A 19907-nucleotide genomic window follows, 5' to 3' on the forward strand; every position below is an offset into this window, starting at 1 on the left:
TGCAGAATTGAGGCATGAAAGCAAGCATGTTTGAGCTTTTTAAGTTAAAAAAAGCATTATTCCTCTCAGGAACAGCCTTTATTTGCTTGCCAGGCAATCCTGCTCATTCTTTTTTAATGCTCTAAAAACTACAGTGGAGCCTCACCAGACCAGGATTACATTTTAAAGCCTACAATGAGCTGGGTAAAGGCCATCTCAGTACATGGCTCCCATCACTAGCACAGACCCAGTTTTGAAATATTTCGAAATAAGGATTTATTATCCCAGGGGGAAGGGAGAGGAACCACAAACACCTATGAAAATGGTAATACTGAAAGGATGCACATTCTCAGCAGACAGCTACCTCCTCAAACAGCTGGCCCTTGCCATGAGAAGTAGGTAAGCTCCTACCTTCTTCAGAAGCGTTCACATTTCTCCTCAGATTTAGCACTCTTCATTCCAAGCAACAGAAATGGAACAGTAACAGTGAGGAAGGGGAGAGGGGCCAGGTACGGGGTATCTCAACCAATTAAACATCCAAGGGCTTGCGCTTCAAGCTTTATGTCTCAGGACAGAGGGGTACCCACAGTTTTTTTTTCTTCTGTAACTTTGGTCTCCTTTACCTTATATGCCTCACTATTTCTGTTCACTCCTTCCCTAGTCTCAATCAGCCTGCATACTTTCCTTTTGCATTTGAACGAAGAGGAAAGAGTACTTTTTGCATGTTCAGTTGCACGCTCAAAGCATCAACTACACTTGCTTCACACGCTTTCCCCTTCCGCTGAAGTTGTAGCTATACCAATAATCATTGTCATCTTTAAATACTAGTAAAATCACAAGGGAAATTCATGTTCCCATGAGAGTCGATAGCCATGTCTACCATCTCAAAAAATAAATTAAAAAAATTACAGTTTCATTTTTAAGACTTTCAAGCAAACAATTCATGCTTTTCAGAAAAAGGATTACAAAGCAAGCTCTCCTAAAATTGAGCCAGCTGAAGTATGGAGCAACGGGAGAATTTCCAACATCCAACCTGTACTACAGTACCATATTGGATGAAGATATATCACCCTCAGCCATAAAAGTGGTATTACTTAAGATTTTTATCATGCTTAAAACCCACCTACACCATTTATGTCTTAACCAAACTAAGACCATTACTCCTGCCATCTATGTATCATAAACCAAACAAACCCAATCTTGTTATGTGCAGCATTTCATAAATAATTTAGAATGGCAATTTCATTTCCTTTAGATCAGGACTTCAGCCCGTTGAGAACAAGAAATCTTTACTACTCTTATTAAATATTTACTATATGGCTGTTCTGGCATCATCACAAGAAACACTGCATACAAATGTTATGCATTAGAAAAATACAAAAGCTACGTTTAAAACATTTAAAAGATGCTGGCAAGTGGACAATAGCTGGGAAATGCAAATAAAGCTGACGGCCTAACTTTCACTGCTGATTCTTTCCAGGACAAAAAGCAGCCACACGAGACAGCTTAACGCTTTAAGGTCAACATGCGTCAAGGTCAACATGCGTCAAGTAGTTTTCCATAAAATGGACATTTGTCACTACCTGAAAAAAAATTAAGTGAAAACATTTTTAGTGAAGCAAACAGACAAATCAACTTGTTTCCCCATACAGCTTTCCATCAGTGTATGTTATAAACTTAGAAAGGTCACAAGTGTTTACCAACTTCATGTATGCAATAAAAGCGTATCTATCCCCCTCTCCCAGCAGCATTTCTACCTTCAGAAAAAGCAAACCTAACAAATCTAACTAGGAGTGTAACATCTACAAGACAACCCATACAATGATGCAGAATGCAGGGGGCCTTAAAGTAACACACTATCTTCAGCATCCCATCCCCTGTCACCAAAGGGGATTAACATTATGTTAAATTAACATTACCATTATCTTAAATCTGTTGTCTTAGACTGTTTCACCAAGCTTTTACATAGCTGTCCTGGCAGTAGTCATATAATAACCATATCTCAAAGCAACAGGCACACAGCACACTTATGAGACTTAGTAATCCCATTGCAACTTTCAGATTTAAAAGCATAACTGCCTATCCCAATCGACAGAGCTACAGCTTGCACTGCAGCAATAACCACAATTGCTGGTTTCTGGCAGGACTCAACACACACTAATGCAATGATTTTTCCAAGTGAGTCTCCAGTAAGAGGCCAAAGGAACGTGCTTCCCTCAACCACTTGCTCTCTCTACAAAACTGTTAGAAGACAATATTAAGTATCACAGTCTCCTGCAAACCATGCACCTGCAATAATGAGCTTCCAGATTTTAAGTGAAGCAGTAGCAACCAGTGCCCTCACAAAAAACTTTCCAGCCTAAGCATCAGATCATTATTTGGATAAACAAAAATCTTCCAAAACAGACTTGGACAAGACCAAAATAATGCTGGATGGGAATGTTTTCAGGTGATTCTCCCAGGTACAAAGCTTGCTTTCTAGCTAGTAGGCCAGACCAAAGTTTCAAGGCCTTCAGTCTCAAGACAGCAAGGCACCTATTTCAAAAGATGCCTTTATTTTCTAACGCCTTTCCTAGCAACAAGCAACTAGGCTGCAACACTGACCATTCTACAATCCATTTCTCTGAGAGCAGAGGGTGAACACACTAACATTTCCCCATTGTAAAGAATGAAGTAGCTCTGAGCTACCATAAGCTAATCGCTACTGTGCTCAGCACCAGCTTTCAATCCTCTTTTGCTGCCGGTCTGAATTGCCACTTTCAATTCCATCAATCAGACAGACACCCGCTGAATTAGGAACTGCACTTCTTCCTAGCACAGCCTGCCAAGAGAGCTGCACTGTTTTCTGTACTAGTGACTTGAGAAGGTACTAAAATAAAGTTTTGGCACTGACGTCCACCAAGAGAAGGTACTCCCATCATTACTGGAGATGGCTATCATTGTGTTTTTCTTTTTAGTATAAGAGAGTCATGCAAAAATATATTTAGTAACCTAGTATGGCATAATCCTTTCAATCATATGCTTCAGCTCAGTTTGAGGGAGGTAGCAAAAGCATGTTTTGTTGGCTGTAGTTTTCCAAGCACCAAAGGCAGTTGGATCTGAGGATCAATTTATCCCTCCTACATAAGGCCCACCACGCAGCAACAGCTGATTTGGCTCAGCTGGGGATCAGATGACCCAGATCAGGCCATTGGGAAGGAGGGAGGCAATTTCTCTGTTAGGCTAGGAGAACTCATTTGGACTTCACTGTGCCATTTCCTGTAACTTCTCAAAAGGGATGCATATGAGAAGATAGACAGGCTAGGGCAAAGAACAGCAGCTAAACCCTACCAGCATAAGAGTACAGGCTCAAGGAGGGTAACCGTGGAACAGTGAACCAGGAGACCTGAGCAGAAGAGGACCTGTAAGAAAGGCTTTTCAGAAGAGATAGGAACCATAGTAAGATTAGCTGAGGCGGCACTAAAGGGAAACTGAGGCACTAGAATAGGATGCGTCTGGGCTTCAGGACCAGTATATTATTCTGAGATAGTACATGGAAGAACAGAGCATCCTGAACCACCTGCAGAGGAAGCAAAGCTGGACAAACAGTGCTTTAGCAAGCCATATGAGGCTGTTAGATACCATCCAGAGCAAGGTATTACTTTCTGGTATTGATTACAGCTAGAGTTCAGGCTCAGAATTTAAGCCTTTTCAGGAATGTCTCCAGCATTTTAAAAGGCTGCTGCAAACAGACTGCACACCCATGAACTGTGCAAGGTGAGACCAGATGTTTTAACACATTTGCTAATGAAAATAAACATTTTTAGTGAAGAGCAACAGCTCAGTTGTTTTATATAAATGGATGGAATGGCTGAGCCCAGTATGGAAGGGGTATCATTAATCCCACAGAAGTCTTCTTCAAAGAGATGAAGAAAAATCTTCCTCCTGGAATAGTCTGTCAAAGCTTCCAGATCCTCTTTTAGAACCTGCATCTTTTAAGAGTGCATCCCACAATTTAAACCACTTAAGCTGGTAGATTCACTTTGCCCCTTTTATGGTTTGGGGTTTTTTTTAAGAGCAAACTCCAATCAGAAGCCAGAAACCTGGCTTAATTTGCCAATTTAGCGGTCAAGTTCTAAATAAAAGTTCCAGCAAGCTTCAATTGACCACATAAGTGGAGAACAGAGAAGTATTTATAGCTTGCTCTCCCTCAGCCACCAGCTCAGAAACCACAGAAGGACACATTACAACACATGACTTCAAGCATGTGATATCAAGTGCTCAACTTCTCTTTCAGCCAAGGACTCCCTCTTCTATGGAATATTCTTTCACCTTCCTTCTCTCTTTGCTATTTTAAAACAGATATAGAAACCCATTGCATTAACATACCCCAAACTATTTTAAGAACACATAAGTCAGGTACACTGAGATCAAGGGGGTTTTACTTCCATACTTTCCTTCTAAAGAGTCAAATAATCTTCACCACCTTTTACTCAACTTCAGGCCTCCAAACCTTTCCAGGACTCGTCAGCTCTTAACCCAGAAAGAAGTCCTTAAAGAACAGCTTACAGACCATTATCGTGATCCAATATTTTTTATGGTAATAGCATCGAATAAATAAGTCTGTTTATACAGACATCCAGAGTCAATGCCATTTTCCATGTTCTTTCTCTCATTCCTACATTCCCCAAACTGAACACACATGTAGTTTCAACACGTAAATGCAGCTCCAGAATAACTTCTCAGAGTACACGCACCCACAGTCAGTGCTCCACGGTGACACAAACTATTTTGTCATGAAAGCTGAGACTGGCCAGCTTAAGTCTCAAAGGCACAAGCATTTTCATACTTTTTGTTACTAATTAAAGTCTAGTACCTTTTCTTTTCCAGTCTCCCAAGTCACACACCAGCAGCTTCCAAATTAAGTTATAGGCACGTAGCCTCTTCAGGCTCCAAGAGGAGTTCCCCATCCACAGCTCTCTACCCATCTAGCTACTCACTACCTTCCTCTTTCAAAAAGGTTAGGGCTTCCTCATATACTATGAATATTTGGATTAAGGAACATGAATCAGTCAAGCTTAACAAATTACTCAGTAGTTTAAGAAAAATCCGTATTTTTTTTTTTTCAATGGAAAAAGGTTTTGGAATAGCCACACGAGCAATTAAAGCCAGTAGGGAGCAATGACAATAACTGGGTATAGGCTGATTGTAATGACTTTTATTTATCCGGAAAAACAGGCGCCAGGAGAAATACTTTAACCTAGTCAGGCCCACAGCTATTAAAGCCTCAGCTCCACCTACAGTAGTTATTACTGAGCAGACGTACACAGGGAGGTTGCTGTGAACCTCTATTATGGTAATCTTAAAGCATGAATGAACAAACACACCAAGAGATATAATTACTGCTCAGAATAACAACCTGTGGAGTCTGTAGGTTATCACTTTAAAATGTTATGCAGCTTTATCCACAGAGCCTGTTTTAAACTAGGATGTCTGCTCAGAGATGAAAACCAAGATGGCTGCAAAAGAGGCAAGAGAGTATTTTCTCCTTTAAATTAACATTAAGCAGAAGTCAATGGTTCTTATTTTAGAATCACAATAATGCAGGCTAGAAGGGATCTCTCCAGATCATCTGGTCACTTTTTATGGAAAGAGTTAAAAAGCATGAAGCATTCTCAGACTAGTCTGACGTTAACAAATGTTTTGTTGCCTGTTTTAGCAATACCAAGTTTAAATAATTATTTTCCAGAGAAAACCTTGGTTTTTAAGCATTTGACACTGGCCTTTCACACTAAACCAAGGAAACCTTCCTTTACCAGTCTCCTACAGTTGCCTGTGAAACGGTTAAAGGTGTTATAGGCTTTCACAATCTTAACAACGGATTCCTGTGCTAGCTAGCATCCTTATTTCAATAAAACATGTTCTAATATACACATGGGAGGAAATGCTAAGCATATAACGGCTGTTCCATTTTCCTTCAAGTCATTATGCGTGGATTGCACTTAGAACTTTGGGAAGGTCGAGCCACATGACATGCGAGTGCTACAAGAGAGTACACATCAGAGGGTTAGTTTGGGGAAGAAAGGCTGGAGTTATTTCCTGGTTGGTCAGTTTGTTTTTAAGTAACATTCCCTCCAGTATGTAGTCCCCCAAACTGCTCCTCATTCCATAAATCATAAGGCTTCCTGACACTTCTATAAAAGTGTTAACTCCCACCCCTCTCCCAATTACTCTTTTTCTGATGCCAGATGCTACCTGCAAAACAAGCCAGTGTTCCATGGATGTCAGCAACTTGTCAAATCAGCCCTGACTCATCAGTCACTCTGGGATGTCACTGCATCTCAGCTAGAAGCACTATCTAGAATGCCAGCACTCAGCAGCACTCTTTCCTTCACAAGTGCAACTTGCTACTACTTCACCCATTTCAGCTTCAAACCCAGAGCAACAGTTCACTTTTCAGAAATGCACCCACATATACTCCTTGCCCAATGGTCTGTCACTCAGAGTGAAGTAAAACAGATGTCTCTATCAACAAGCCAACAGCACATCCAAAATAGAAGGGAAAAGAAAGAGCAAACCTGTCTCCACTGCCAGAGTCCCTTCTGACAGCTCTTACAAGATTACAAGAGCTATATGCCACTGCATCAGCCTGCTTAACATTTATTTGGTCTTTTCTACATGGCACAAGAAACTGACGAGAAGTCCAGATCACACCTTTAATCAGTTTAAGGAAGAAGTGACATGATACAGCTGCTGGCAGCCAGCAGCAGCACCACAAACCTGCTTTTCCACTCCTGTGCTGATCTAACCACCCAGTGCCAGGCGGGAAGCTCCCTATGCTCAAGTCCAGGGACTGTAAAGACCACGTTTCCACTTTTCTCCTGTGCATCTCCAAGACACAGATATGAATTTGACAGTGAAGAGTGCAGTGGCACTTTCTCTCCTCATCATAATACTCTTCAAAGATCAGCTAAAAGCCACATAACCAAGCAGCTGCTATTCTGCATCAAAAAGAAGTCATTGTAAGCAGAATTAAGTGGTCTTAATTCTTAACTGCGGGCAGAGAGAGTAGGTAAGAAGAAAAGCCAATGCTACAGTCTTACTAGCCTTAAAGGTTTATAAGTATTTGTAGTTGTCTCAATGACTAAACTACAACCATGACTCAACCAAGCTTTGTTTGGTTTTTGTCATCATTTTTAACATGCAAAAAAGCAAATGCATGTGTAAAAGCATTATTATTTTCAGTTTAAAATACCTGGTAATTTGTTACATGCAGGAAAATAGCAAAGGAATACTGATATTTTAATTCTACATGCCCAACAGAAATCTAGCCTCAAGTCACCTTTTTAATATATTTTTTTAAAATCCTATTTTATATATATGCTGACATAAAAGCTCTTTGAACAAGTTACAGCAGACATCATTAACAGAGTAAAAATGCTCAAGGTAACCTTTTCACTCACTCCTTAGGAAGGAAGTCTGGGGCTTAAGAACCTCCCTTTAGGAAAAAAAAAAGATAAGCCTTTCAAATTTGAGACCTCCTGGGCTGGAAGAGACAGGAGATGCAAAAGCACAATCCAGATTGCCCTTTATAAACCTGTGTTTATACCTGCCTGTGTTCACTGTGCACTGCTTCACAAAAGCACATGAAGCTTTCCTATTGCTTCTAGGTCATTACAGCCATTAAGTACGGAAGTTTAACTTCCTTATGTCAGCCAAAAACTTACAGCACCAAGAAGTCAACATATTCATGAATCATGTTAAAGGGATCATGCAGTTGAGGGCTGAGGACAGAGCATTTTTTCATTTTCCCTTCATTTCTCCCCTCCCAGTGTCAATACACAGGCACCTCCTACCAAATTAGGCCATCTGGTCACCTGACAACTGTAAATAGTAAATGGTCAGTTAACACTATTTAAGAGATTCACAATACTCCAGCATTCACAGGTGAAGTTATGATAAACCTGTGGGTTAGGTTTTTTTTTAATCTTAGAAGGTGAAAGAATTTTCTAGTTGTGCTCAATGACTGTCAAACAAAATTCTTATCTCAGCTTTAACCAACCTGCCCCCATCCTCCCCACTATGATATTAAAGACCAGCCATATATTTAAGTGGCTATGTATCTGTTGTACAGAGGATATACATTCTTGCAAAGAGCTTAAAGTCAAGAAAGCGTGGATTTATTTAGAAGCCCTAGAACTGCTTTAGTTTAAGGTAGTCAGGAATTGGTTGAAAATCTGGTACAAAAGGATAAAAATACTAAATATTCTTAAAAATGAGACAGTACAAGACATTTTTTATATCTATACATTTGATTTTAAACATTAAATTAACTTCACAATGTTTGTAATACTTGAGGTTACCTGATAAATCTTTGAGGGGGTTTTTTAAGCCTAAATGATAAACAGAAGGTTTTTATGAGAATTAAGCTTTCCAAAGTTCATACTGGTGGTCAGGAAGCTAGAATGTGAAAGATTTTTAAATAACTCTTAAGATCACACTTACTGTTAATGTAATTCGACTGATAAATCAAAGAAAAGGAAGCTACACATAATTTACTAGAAAGGAGTTGAAACTATTCTGTAACACAAAACACCAACAGCATTTCGGTATATTCCATGTTTACAGAGAAAATGCTGAGCATTAAACTAAAGAAAAGCACTAACACTAATCAATCAAAATCTGCTTATAGTGTAAGGAGTCTTTTTAACTAAAGCAAAATGTCCGTCCCGAACTTATTTACATTATATTCCTGCTAACATCAGCATAAGAGTTAATTATTTTTTTAGCCACGACTTGGTCAATAAACTGTTTTGAGCCTACCTTTGCAGTATCCTCTCTCATACAAATCGTATTTCACATACTGAAAGAGCCTGTTTCTACATAGGTATGTTTTACGGTAAGATTAAATGGCAGCCTGGTTTCTAAGAGCTATCATGGCAGTTAAATTTTAAATAATGTCTTCTCCCTCTTAAGGCAGGGGTGGATCACAGAATAAGCAGGACTTCAACCTTCCCAAAAACGTTTCCTCCATATTTGTTATACTCTACCCAAAACACATCCAGTGACTGACAGGTCATTTCTGTTACTCACCAGTAAAGTTTGATACCAGGCTTTATAGCTAAAGTCATAATGATAGCCTAACAGGTACCAGGATTAAAACATCTGAAGATAGAAGGCATGCAGAGGCATAGGACGAAGCCAAAGCCATAGGCAAAGACACCAGATTATTTTAACGGAAAACCACAACTCTCCTTCAAGTCAGCTTTGGGACCCCAGAGCCAAACACTCCACTTACTCAGGAAACGCTGTTTATGCCAGTCTGAGAAATTACAGTTTATTTGACTCCAAGTCACCTCATGAATAAGATGAAAGAGACTTCAGCTTTTTCTGGACCACCCTTCTTCAGGTGTATTATCCTCCATAAATAAGGCTAGATTGAACTCTCTAGACTAGTGTTCTGCAAGAAACAAAACTAAAGGAACTATGACTATCAGTAACCTACCTACAACTGCTAGTAATAAACTTACGACTGCAAGAGCAATTTCACAGGGACAAAGGTCACTTAACTATCTTCTTTGTACCTTTGCAGCGTACTATCCACATGTCATGGAAGTCAGTCAGTTCTATCATTTACAGGACAGATTTGGTAGCCAAATCTCCAAAATATACACAGCCATTTTTTCCCCTCACATTAATCATTATACTGTCTTATGCACATTGTATATGTTCCAATAACAGTAGTGTTTTTCATGGCTTTATTTTGTAATGACCTCCTGAAAAGTATTGCAGTTTAATGTTAGCTATCAAATGCCACTGCTGATTCAGATCCACCTCAAGAGAGGCCACTTATATTCATTATGAGTGGCATAAAATAGTTATACAAGCACAGAAAATGGATACTAGTGTTTGTACTTCGTTATAATCATTTGTGCAAACAACACATTAATAGTACTTTGAAAAGATGTGAAGGGCTACGTAAAATGCTAAGCATGAACTGCAAGTTGCTAATGCAATTCCGATAACAAGAAATCCATTTCAGTTCATCTACATGTCTACTTCACAATGTAAACTAGAAGCATTAGAGACAAAAAACTACTGGGTAAACAGTTCAGTTCCTTCCCTCTCCCCAGTTCATCCACACAATTTTCTCCAGACAAGTACTTCATACACAAAGTTTCTTTTTTTCTGCATATAACTGGTTTGATTATTGACATTAATTTTGCAAAACTCTACTGGCACATCTGATGTGCTTTTCAGAGGATTTCACAACATCTTATCTTAGTGGCGAAGTAGAAGAGCCTAATTGTCCTTAATCCTCTATTTAAAATAGGTTAGATGAAATCCTCTTTTGAATGAAGCAAAGAGATTGGTCAGTGCCACCAGGAAAAAGAAACACTATTCCCCCCTCACCCGGCCCGGTATCTAGATGAGTTTAATGATTAATGAAGGAAACAAATTAACCAGTGTCTTATTTCTAAAAGGGAAATTAGTCTACAGGGAAGAGCAGAATAAGTGGAGAAGTGTCCCTATGAAATCTCCAAATTCTTAAGCTTTCATGCTTGTAGTAACTATCATGATAACAAAGAAGAACAAGCATCTCAGAACATGGTTTCACAGTATACCTCAGTAACCAGACAGAAGAGCTAGTATGAAGTCGTCGTCCCTGCTCTTTTTTTTTTTTTTTTTTTTAACATACCAATACACATCTGGATCCCTGGTAAATCTTGGCATAATTCTTGACATTGCCAAATGAAGTGCATACAATTTCAGGAAGTACATGTGCACACATCTGCACGTGAATGCACGTGCATGTATGCAGATGGAGGAATAAAGGGGGAAATCAGGGGTAGCAGAAGGGGAAGCAGTGTAGAACTGCTGAAGTTACTGTTAAGTAACAAGAAAAAAAACAACCCTAAAACAGTGATTATAGGCTTACGTCCACACCCAGTTTTCTTCCTGTGACATAGTAATTTTATTACCTGAAAGCATTAAGCTACCCTTACAACTTCTCTCTATGGAAGAGCTGGGTAATACTTTGATCCCTGTCCTAAGGATAGATGCGTGCACAGAGAAATTAACATCCAGATCCACAAAGATATTTAGGTGCCTTATCAGTCTGTGGTCTTCTGTGATGTTCCAAACAAACTCCCCAGCCACTGGCTCATCTCAGTCTCCTAGAATAATCCAGGCTAGGCTGACAGTTTCTTCCTAGAAAGAGTGCATTTTTAATATAGTATCACAAATACTCAACACTTAAAAAACTAAAATCAAAGTTAAATTGAAAAAAACCAAAACACTTTTCATGATGACTCAGAGCATGTTTGTGCCACAGGCTTCTCAGAGCCATTATTGAGAGTGAAGAAAAAAAAAACCACAACTGGTGTCTGTATGATATAGAAAAAGAATCCTTCGTTTGCCTTGTCTACCTGCAGCTGTTGCCATGGCAATTATAGCAGAGAAGATAACAGCATTCCAGTGCCATTCTGCCTCATAGCTCAGGATGAACTTCAACTGAAATGTCCCTTGACAATTATACAAATAGAAATACTACATTATCCTGTGTAATGGTAAAACAGTAGAATAAGAAGCATTATTCTGGAAAAATATAATCTGACTAAAAGAATTACATGAGGAGAGGCAGGCTATTTTGCTCAAAAACACCCAGTAAAGTTTAATCCAGTTGCATAACAGGTGTTAAAACATCTGCTGAGTCTTTTCTGTGGCACAGGTTTCTCTTGGTTTCCTCTCCCTGCCACACCTGCAAATGACATGGAGGAGACATCTTACTGTCAATCAGGCTGCAGCTCCTCAAAAAACACAACTGTTTTCTAGTCGCACTTAAACCTAGTTAGATTAAACAAGTTTATTATCCCCATCTCGACAGCACAAACAGTAGCCAGCTATGATATTTATGGAACGTTTTACTTGTCAGCCCAGTTACTGTTTTCTACGTGTTTTGGGTTCAAAAAAGCAGACTCATTAGAAAATCCCAATCCATCTTACCACTTTTCTTGTTTCAATTACTATTGTATGACAAGAGCAAAGAATGAATGAGAAACTGTGACCAGAGATGTGAAGCTATAAATGGGCTACGTTGTATCTTGCCCTCCTTCATTCCCAAAAATTATTTTGAAAAGGCTTCCTGCTTTCAGTATTGATACTCTGTGGTGCTTTAGAAAAGGCATAAAAGCAGAACTACATTAAATTTTTTTTTTAAATCAATAACACACTATCAAAAGACAAAAGGAACTATGCAGTTCTCATCTCGGAAGAGACAAGTATTTTTGATGCTAAAAATGGCAAGGTTAAAAGTTCTTGATCTATTTTAAGTCACTGAAACACTTCTACAAATTAGATACTCCAAAAGCAATGTTTTCTACTCTCGGAGAGCATCTGATGAGTGCAGATGAGCAATGTTTTGTAGTCAATAGCAACCAGCTTGTAATATGTACTCTGGCTTCCTGTAAGTGAGCTGTTTTACATACACAATGTCCTATTTTAATTTGTTTATTCTCAAAAGAAAAAGGAAATCATGTTTTTCTTGTGTAAATTAGCTAATTGATGGGGTAGGTGGAGGGGGAAAACAAAGCCCATGCAATTGTCCATGCTTACTGCCCCTCAGCAATAATTAATTGATAGGGAAAGGAAGGGTGTCCGGGGTTTGGTTTGGGTTTTTTTTTCTGAGCCTCGGATTATACTGAAACATCTTAAGAGTACATTACAAAGCCAGAATGAACACAACAAGAGTCACTGCTAGTACACGAGAGCTAGTTCGGTTTGCAGAAGTGCCAAATCCTGTCAGCCACACTCAACGTTCAGCAGAATTAACTTCTGAGGCAAGTAAAGCTTTCAAACTTTGCCTTTTTTAAATGACAGGTTGAAAAGTATGCAGGCAGCACGCCATACAGACTCTTCCCACCCCCCAAAAAGAAGCAGTTAGGAGAATAACAAAGCAATGGCGCTTGGGGAAAGAAGAATTCAGAAGCTACTCCTGCTGTCAGAGGCGCTCTGTCACGCATCCCACACCAGAAAGAAGCGGTACCCACAGTGAAGCAGATACGCCAGATGGGAAGCAGCTCAGGTTTCAAGAAAACATTGTGACACACTGACTTCCACAAGAGGTAACAAAAATGCATTACATACCAGGTATAGACACAAACGCTTCAAAAATGCAAGTTATCAATTGCTGACCTGTGAATACAGGCAGAGCCCCTATTGAAAACACCTTTTGTACGATCAGGACAGTTTGCAAGGAGTCAGTACATAAACACATTTATGTGACATTTAAAACAGCTTAAGATTTTGTCAAATTATAACCCTGGAATGTAAAAAAAAAAAAACCAAACCACAAACCTTTTAACTTACAATAAGCGACAGCTAGGAACAAAACAGTGTTTATTTTAACAGGCATCCTGACTAAGAAACATCGAGACAGTACTAGTTTGATATCAGTCTGTAAAGGTGCAGAGAAAGCTGAATGACTAGGGGCAAAAGCAAGAACTGGAATGCAAGGGTACCCTCATACGTATTAACTGAACTTAGATTAAAAACAGGAGGTCATCTAAAACGCTTGATAAATGGACTGTTGTTTTAGACACAAATAATTCCAGAGCACTGAGGCTTACAATTTCTCCAGCTTTCAGGTCAGAGCAGTTACCAGCCTTTGCTGTATCAAAGCTAGATAAATGGAAAAAAACCTGAAGCTCAATATTCATTATTTCTACCAAGACTACATACACAAGTAAAATACTTAGAAAATCTAATTAGAAGACAGTTTTAGAATTATACTGCCATTAGAAACAACAAAATTGTCTAAATCAATGACCAAAAGCCACAGGCTGTTGTGAAACTTAGTAAGAAACTTGCTAAAAACCCCTAACATAACTTCCTGGTTAGGCTAGGCAATCACCATCTCAAACTATGATTAAAGTTGACCCACTTCTATACAAGTGAAAAATAAAGCATCCATTTGTAAACTCATTTATTCTAACCTCCCAAAAAAAGATTTTGCATAAATATCTGCAGAACTAATAGGCCAGAAGCTTCCCAGAGGCCAGAGCTGTAATAAATCACTGTTCCTTCTGGAAGTGAATCTTATCTGCTGCTATACACATTTAGAGGTATTTACACAGGCAACAAATACTTAACATCCAGATTTGTAATCCTGAAGTAATAGGAGAACACGAAAGAGGAGAAGCAATAAAGTGGCAGGATCTCTAAATATACTATATAATACAGGCAAAACAGTTCAGTAATACAGACCTCTGACCTAGTAGTATTTATTGTACAACCCAAAGCCACCAACCTGGGCAGGAGCATTTACTGATGAGGGCCAGCTGTCTTACAAATACAGACCAGACTGTCACCATAGACTGCAAGATGTTTAGCAACCATTTAGTGTCCAAACAAACATATGCTGAAGAGTGACATTTTTCCAGATTGCCCAGATATATTCAAACCCACTATATTCAGGAACATCCAAATCCACATTCAGTCATAACCAGCCATTGTGAACATACAAAAGACATATGCACATGTTTTATTAAGGAAAGTAAACGCTCATTTTATGGAAGACAAGATGTCATCAAGACTTGTTTTAAGATTATTAGCCATCTCTTGACCATAAAGAGGAAGAACTCCAGAAGTCCCAAGATCAGCAAGAAATAATTTACCAGAAATAACTAATGCAATTGCAGTTATATGGGCAAAACACATTGCTTCATGATATCCACACAGCGTCCCAAATAATCTAACTATAAAACAGAAGCTAATCTTGTATGGACACAGTTTTAATTATCATTGTATGTTTGTTTTTTCTCTAACTACTGTACTGCTTAATATAAAGCTAACAAGTTCCTCTCATTACTGAGCAGACAGCAGGCTCTGTGTGACACTTACAGGACAGTACACACTAATTCCATATTCTCAGGCTGTGAGGCTACCCTCCTTGGGGTAGCATACATCCTCAGGGAAACACACAAACTATCCAAGGAGAAGACAGAGAAGCATGTTGTCTGATGCAAAAGCAACATCCAGAAAGAGGTTATATTTCAATAGAGTATGTGACAAACAGCAGCCCCCCCAAGGCAATTTTCATACTACCCCCACATAGCCATTATTTCTATTATTTGGGAAAGTAAATTAAACAATAGAGTTGTCAAAATTTATCTTATCGTAGAAGGATTATTCAGATTATGCGGTTCCACATACTGGAAAAGCTGTATATAAAGATGTTTCTATTTTGTTACTTAGAGATGCCTCTACTATAGCTCATACAGTTTGAAGCAGTAAAATATACAGAATAATCTCAGATGCAATTATGAAAAGTTACATTGCTATATTTCAACTTGAAGGATCACGAAGCATTTCGAAAACTTCATTGAACTTCATGTCAGCTGCACTGCGGTGAAACAAACACCTTTTATATAGAAAGTTATTCTTCACCAACAGTCCTAAAAATTGTGCATAGCTGCAGTAATGGTAAGGGGAAATAAGAGCTGAAGTGAAAACAAATAAAAAAGTTTGCAGGATGGATATAACGAGGCAGAACAACAGAATGTCAATTTAGAAATTTAGTAAGACATCACTGCCTCTGTCCTAAGAGGCTACACCAACTCTTGGTGAAGAGGTATAAACTATAGTATGACTAGCATGCTGAACATGTATCTTATTCAACCCACATCACTGAACTGTTCCAATGCGTGGAAGATACAAAGACGACACTCAATGCAGTTAAAACAGCAGACAAGTATTTGAAAATGCTAACCAGGAAACTGACTTCAACTTGAACTAACAGCACCCAGTCACTGTTATGCTTCCACAGGGCCTTGGAGATACACGCTATTTTGCATTGCTCCAGGACAGCAACTGCAACAACAGTAAGGGAAAGGGGGGGGACCTTCACAATCAGGACAAGAACCCTGGTATTTAACTTATGCCTTTATGTCCTACGACATATAGTACAGGGAAGGACAAGAAATGATGCAGAACTCTGAGAAACCATCCTCTTCGAAGTCTCCATTAGTACAACCCATAGCAGCTGTTTGTTATCCCACGATCACACCATAGCACTGGTAAGAGCTCCCAGCTACCTCCACATCTCCAGCCTGCATCAGCCAGGGTTCTCGGGATAATCCAGAGACCAGCCTGCTCTGGGAAGGACCTGCAGCTGAGCAAGTCCAGGACACAACTTGCAGAACAAAAACTCATAGTTCTAGGACCTCGATCATTGAATAGTTTCTGTAGAGGTTTTAACTAAACCCAAGCTTGAGTTTACTTTGATACAAGCACAAAATGTACCTATGTTCTTTGGCTCTCCTGTGGAAGTGTCACTGCCTTGTCTCCCTTATTAAAAAGCAGCTTGGAAAGAGGCAAGCACATCTACACTTGTGAGGCATAGCTGGTGTGTACAGAGCTTGAGTGAACAACTATGGAGCAACACTGACAACATGCATCTGCTGCTCATGTACAGCAGTCAGTTTCAGGCCCATCATTCAAACCATTAATTTTCATTTTCACTGCTGTAGCTGTACAAAAAATAGTTGAACCATGGAGATAAAAAAACAAAAAGAACACAAACCACACACACAGGCATCAGCTTGCCAGATATTAATAACCTTACTGAAATTATGAACAAAATTTATTTACAGCAGCTTTTTTCAAAATGATCTTTCCTTGGAAGAAAGGATTCAAAATTAAGAAACTGAAGGAATGCAAAAGAAAAAGAAGCAACAGGTAAAAATATACAAGGGAGCCTGGAACAGCTAGGCACTTATTTAGACATAGCCTATTGGCATACATACAATACAGAAAGTAGTGTGATCTAGGAAATAGGAACACTTCCTCACATGAGATATAATAATGTTTCATTTAGCTTTTAGACTGCACTCTCATCAGCAGTAAAAGAGGGCAATGACAGTCCACAACTTAAAAGCTCAAGTGCCTTATTTTCAACATAGTCTTCTCACATACATCTTCATCTTTTAAAGTAACTACTGTAGTTACTCTCAAGCCTGTTTCTTTTATATTTGATGCTTAAGCCTACTCTGAAGGAGAGGTCAGCAACAATGTTATGCAGAAGAGATTTTAGAGACCACAGTATGCTCTATGCACAACGAATGCATTATTTGTACAGGTTCCAGAAGTGAGCACACAAACACACACAAAAAAAAAAAAAATCTTAACCTGAATCCAACAGTTAGATCAGCACTGATAGATCACTACACCCAAACTGATCCTGCCTGCTTCCAAACAGAGCCCAGCACAGTTCACCTGGCCTATGCATATCCACAGAGACTACTGCTTCTCCTCCTTCCCTCATGGCCACTGTCTCAGGATCCATATACAGATAGCTGCTTTCAGTACACACCTCTCCATTCTCTCCTCATCCCACATAATACCCTATTGTAAACAGAAAAAAAAAAATCCAGTCGTTTTTCACCTCTGCTATTTTTCTTTGTTCATACTTAAAGAAAGACTTCAGCCTGTATTATGTGGAGATAGCTCCTGACATGCACAAAACTAAGTGTATTTACTTTTGCTTGGTCAGAGCATGAAAGCTTCCTCACAGTACTTTCTGCACGGGAGGAAAAGCTATAGGTATTTGGAAAGCCTAATTACCTCCCCCCATCTTTTTTTAAATTTGTTCTACACCCAAAACCAGAAGTTGGGTTTGCAGTTTCCTGGTATTAGTGGTCCCCAGCCCTTGTATTGTACAACCCGGCACTGACTGGCATTCCACCAATTTACTAAAACCATTATCCTGAACATTTGTTAGGGATTCAATGAAACTGGATTCGCACTCACTGCCACACCTCAACCTACGCTTGAATCTGCTCTAATGCATTACTGATTTGCTCTTTCAGGCGGTATAGCTGGGGGAAAACACGCCGACCAATAAGCCAGATCAACTCTCTTTCCCCGAAGTACACCACGTTTAGTGCGTTTGAATCTCACCACACACTAGAAACCTTAAGACTATTCTGACCATTCGTCAGTGGATTTAAATTGGACAATTCCCCAAAAAGCAGCTTGACTGAAACAGTATAACAAGGAGAAAGAAAAAAAAAAAAAAAAAAAAAAAGCAAAACCCACACACTAGAGGTTTTATCTGCCCTGATAACCACGTATCTCAGCAGACCGTAAGTTACAGCGCTTTGCACTCAGGTCAGCCCGTTCTGGTTTGGCGAAGGACCGCCCCGCAGCCACCCGCCCGGGGAGCGGGCTGCAGGGAACCCATTCACAGCCGCGGCAGCCCCCGCTGACAGCGAACGCGGCGAGCAGCGGCCCCCGGGGCCGCCCCGGCCCCCGTGCGAGTCACGGGACCGCCGAACTCCTGACCGAGCCCCCGCGGCCAGCGGGGGCCACCGCGCCACCCAGCAAAGGCTCAAGGCCTCCCTCCGCCTCACCGGGCGGCGGGGGCTCTCTCATCCGCTGGGGTACGAGCTGCGCTTTCAGGGGAAGCCCCGCAGAGGGATTCCTCACAGGCGGCTCCCGGGCCGGCGGGGCCCCGCCGGGACGGGCCCGGCCGGCGGTACTCACGTATCGGCTGATGAGGGTCCGGAGGAGGCTGCAATCCATGGCGGGCGGGCGGCCGCCGCTGCCCGGGCACTCAGGACCGCGCCGCCGGGTGCTCGCCGGTGCCGCCGGGCTCCCTGGCTCGCCTCACTTTCCACATGCAGGGGACCGCGCTCGCCCCGCCGGACCGCTGTTACCCCGGCCCGGCGCTCGCCGCCGTCCCGGCTATGCCACGTGCTCGCCGCCGCCGCTGCGGCGCGGCGCCCCGCGGACCCTCATGCCCCCCGGCGCCGCCGCCGCCACAACGCTTTCGTGGAGGGGAGGCAGGGAGGGAAAACCGCCGGCTCCCGTGAAGGGCTCGCCCGGCTCCAGCTCCCGCCCCCCGCGCTGCTCTGCCCGCCCCGCGGGGCCGCCCAGGGCTTTATCCGCCGGGCGGGGCGGGGGGAGGAGGGGGCCGCCCTCACGCGCGCCGAGCCGCCCGGTACCGGCCCGGCTCGCGCTGCTCTCGCCGCTCTCGCTTTGATCTCGCCGGGCGGCCCCGGCAGCGCACGTCACGCGGGGCGAGCGGGCATGCGCGCGCCGCCACCCCACCCCCCCACCCCGCCCGCTTCCTTTTCCACACATAGGCGCGGCGCGGGGCTGGCGCAGCGGTATGCCCGCGTGCCCGCCGCCGCTAACGATGGTTAACGGCTCCCTGGCGGGGGGTCGCCCGTGCCGGTGGCTGGCCTGGGGGCGAGCCTAAAGCCTGCCGAGAGGAGAAGAACATTTACAAGCCTCCCTCCCCGCCTTCACCTGTCCCCGGTGCTTCCCCCGGCCCCGCTGCCTGCCGCGAGTGGCGGCGGGGCGGGAGAAGCGAGGCGGGCGCCCCACGCGAGGGGAAGGTGAGGAGGCAAAGAAGAACAGGGAGCGGCCGCCGCGCCCTTCCGGGGAGCTCCGGGCCGGCGGTGTTGGCTGGGCGAGGGGCGCCCTCCCGTCGGTGCGCCGGCTGAGGGGACGCTGGCTCTGCTTAGACGGCCCGCTGTGCCCCGGCGTGCAACCTGCCTCTCGTTAGACCGCAAATACGTTTAAGTACCTATTAGCGATACCACGCGGCAGGCCAAGATTGTATTAAAGGCGCAATCTCCTTCGCAGGGGCCTGCGCGTGTTCCTTGACGTCCCGGCGTCCGAGGAAGGGCAGCGTTGAATATAACGCTACGGCGGTGAGGCGCAGCGCTGGGTCTGGACGCGGAACAGGTGGAAACCTGCTCCTGCTTGTAAAGCGCAGCAAAAACAGCTCAAGCAAGCTCTCTTCAGTGGCTGAAGCCCAAACATTACAGCCCTAATAAGCTGGCAAACAGTGGAAATGACTTGTCGTCGGTGAAGGGATAAGCAGAAGTCAGCAAAAATGTGCACAACAAGAAGTAGGAGCTTATCTTTATTCCATTTTTTTT

At 42.1% G+C, this 19907-nt stretch overlaps 1 protein-coding gene across 5 annotated transcripts in view; it reads right to left on the reverse strand.

Annotated features, from left to right (window-relative positions):
* ATP11A (ATPase phospholipid transporting 11A) overlaps positions 1-19000 on the reverse strand; it is a 133105-nt gene extending 114105 nt beyond the window's left edge. For all 5 annotated transcript variants that reach the window (XM_087757099.1, XM_087757098.1, XM_087757101.1 and 2 more), the window contains exon 1: positions 18502-19000. In XM_087757099.1, coding sequence (XP_087613225.1) covers positions 18502-18540 — 39 coding nt within the window. In that variant the 5' untranslated portion in view covers positions 18541-19000. The remainder of the gene's footprint in view (positions 1-18501) is intronic.
* Positions 19001-19907: the final 907 nt, after the last annotated feature.

Source organism: Nipponia nippon, unplaced genomic scaffold, assembly GCF_047370975.1.
Source record: "Nipponia nippon isolate SJK-2023a ecotype South Korea unplaced genomic scaffold, ASM4737097v1 scaffold_2, whole genome shotgun sequence".
NCBI classification, from domain to species: domain Eukaryota; kingdom Metazoa; phylum Chordata; class Aves; order Pelecaniformes; family Threskiornithidae; genus Nipponia; species Nipponia nippon.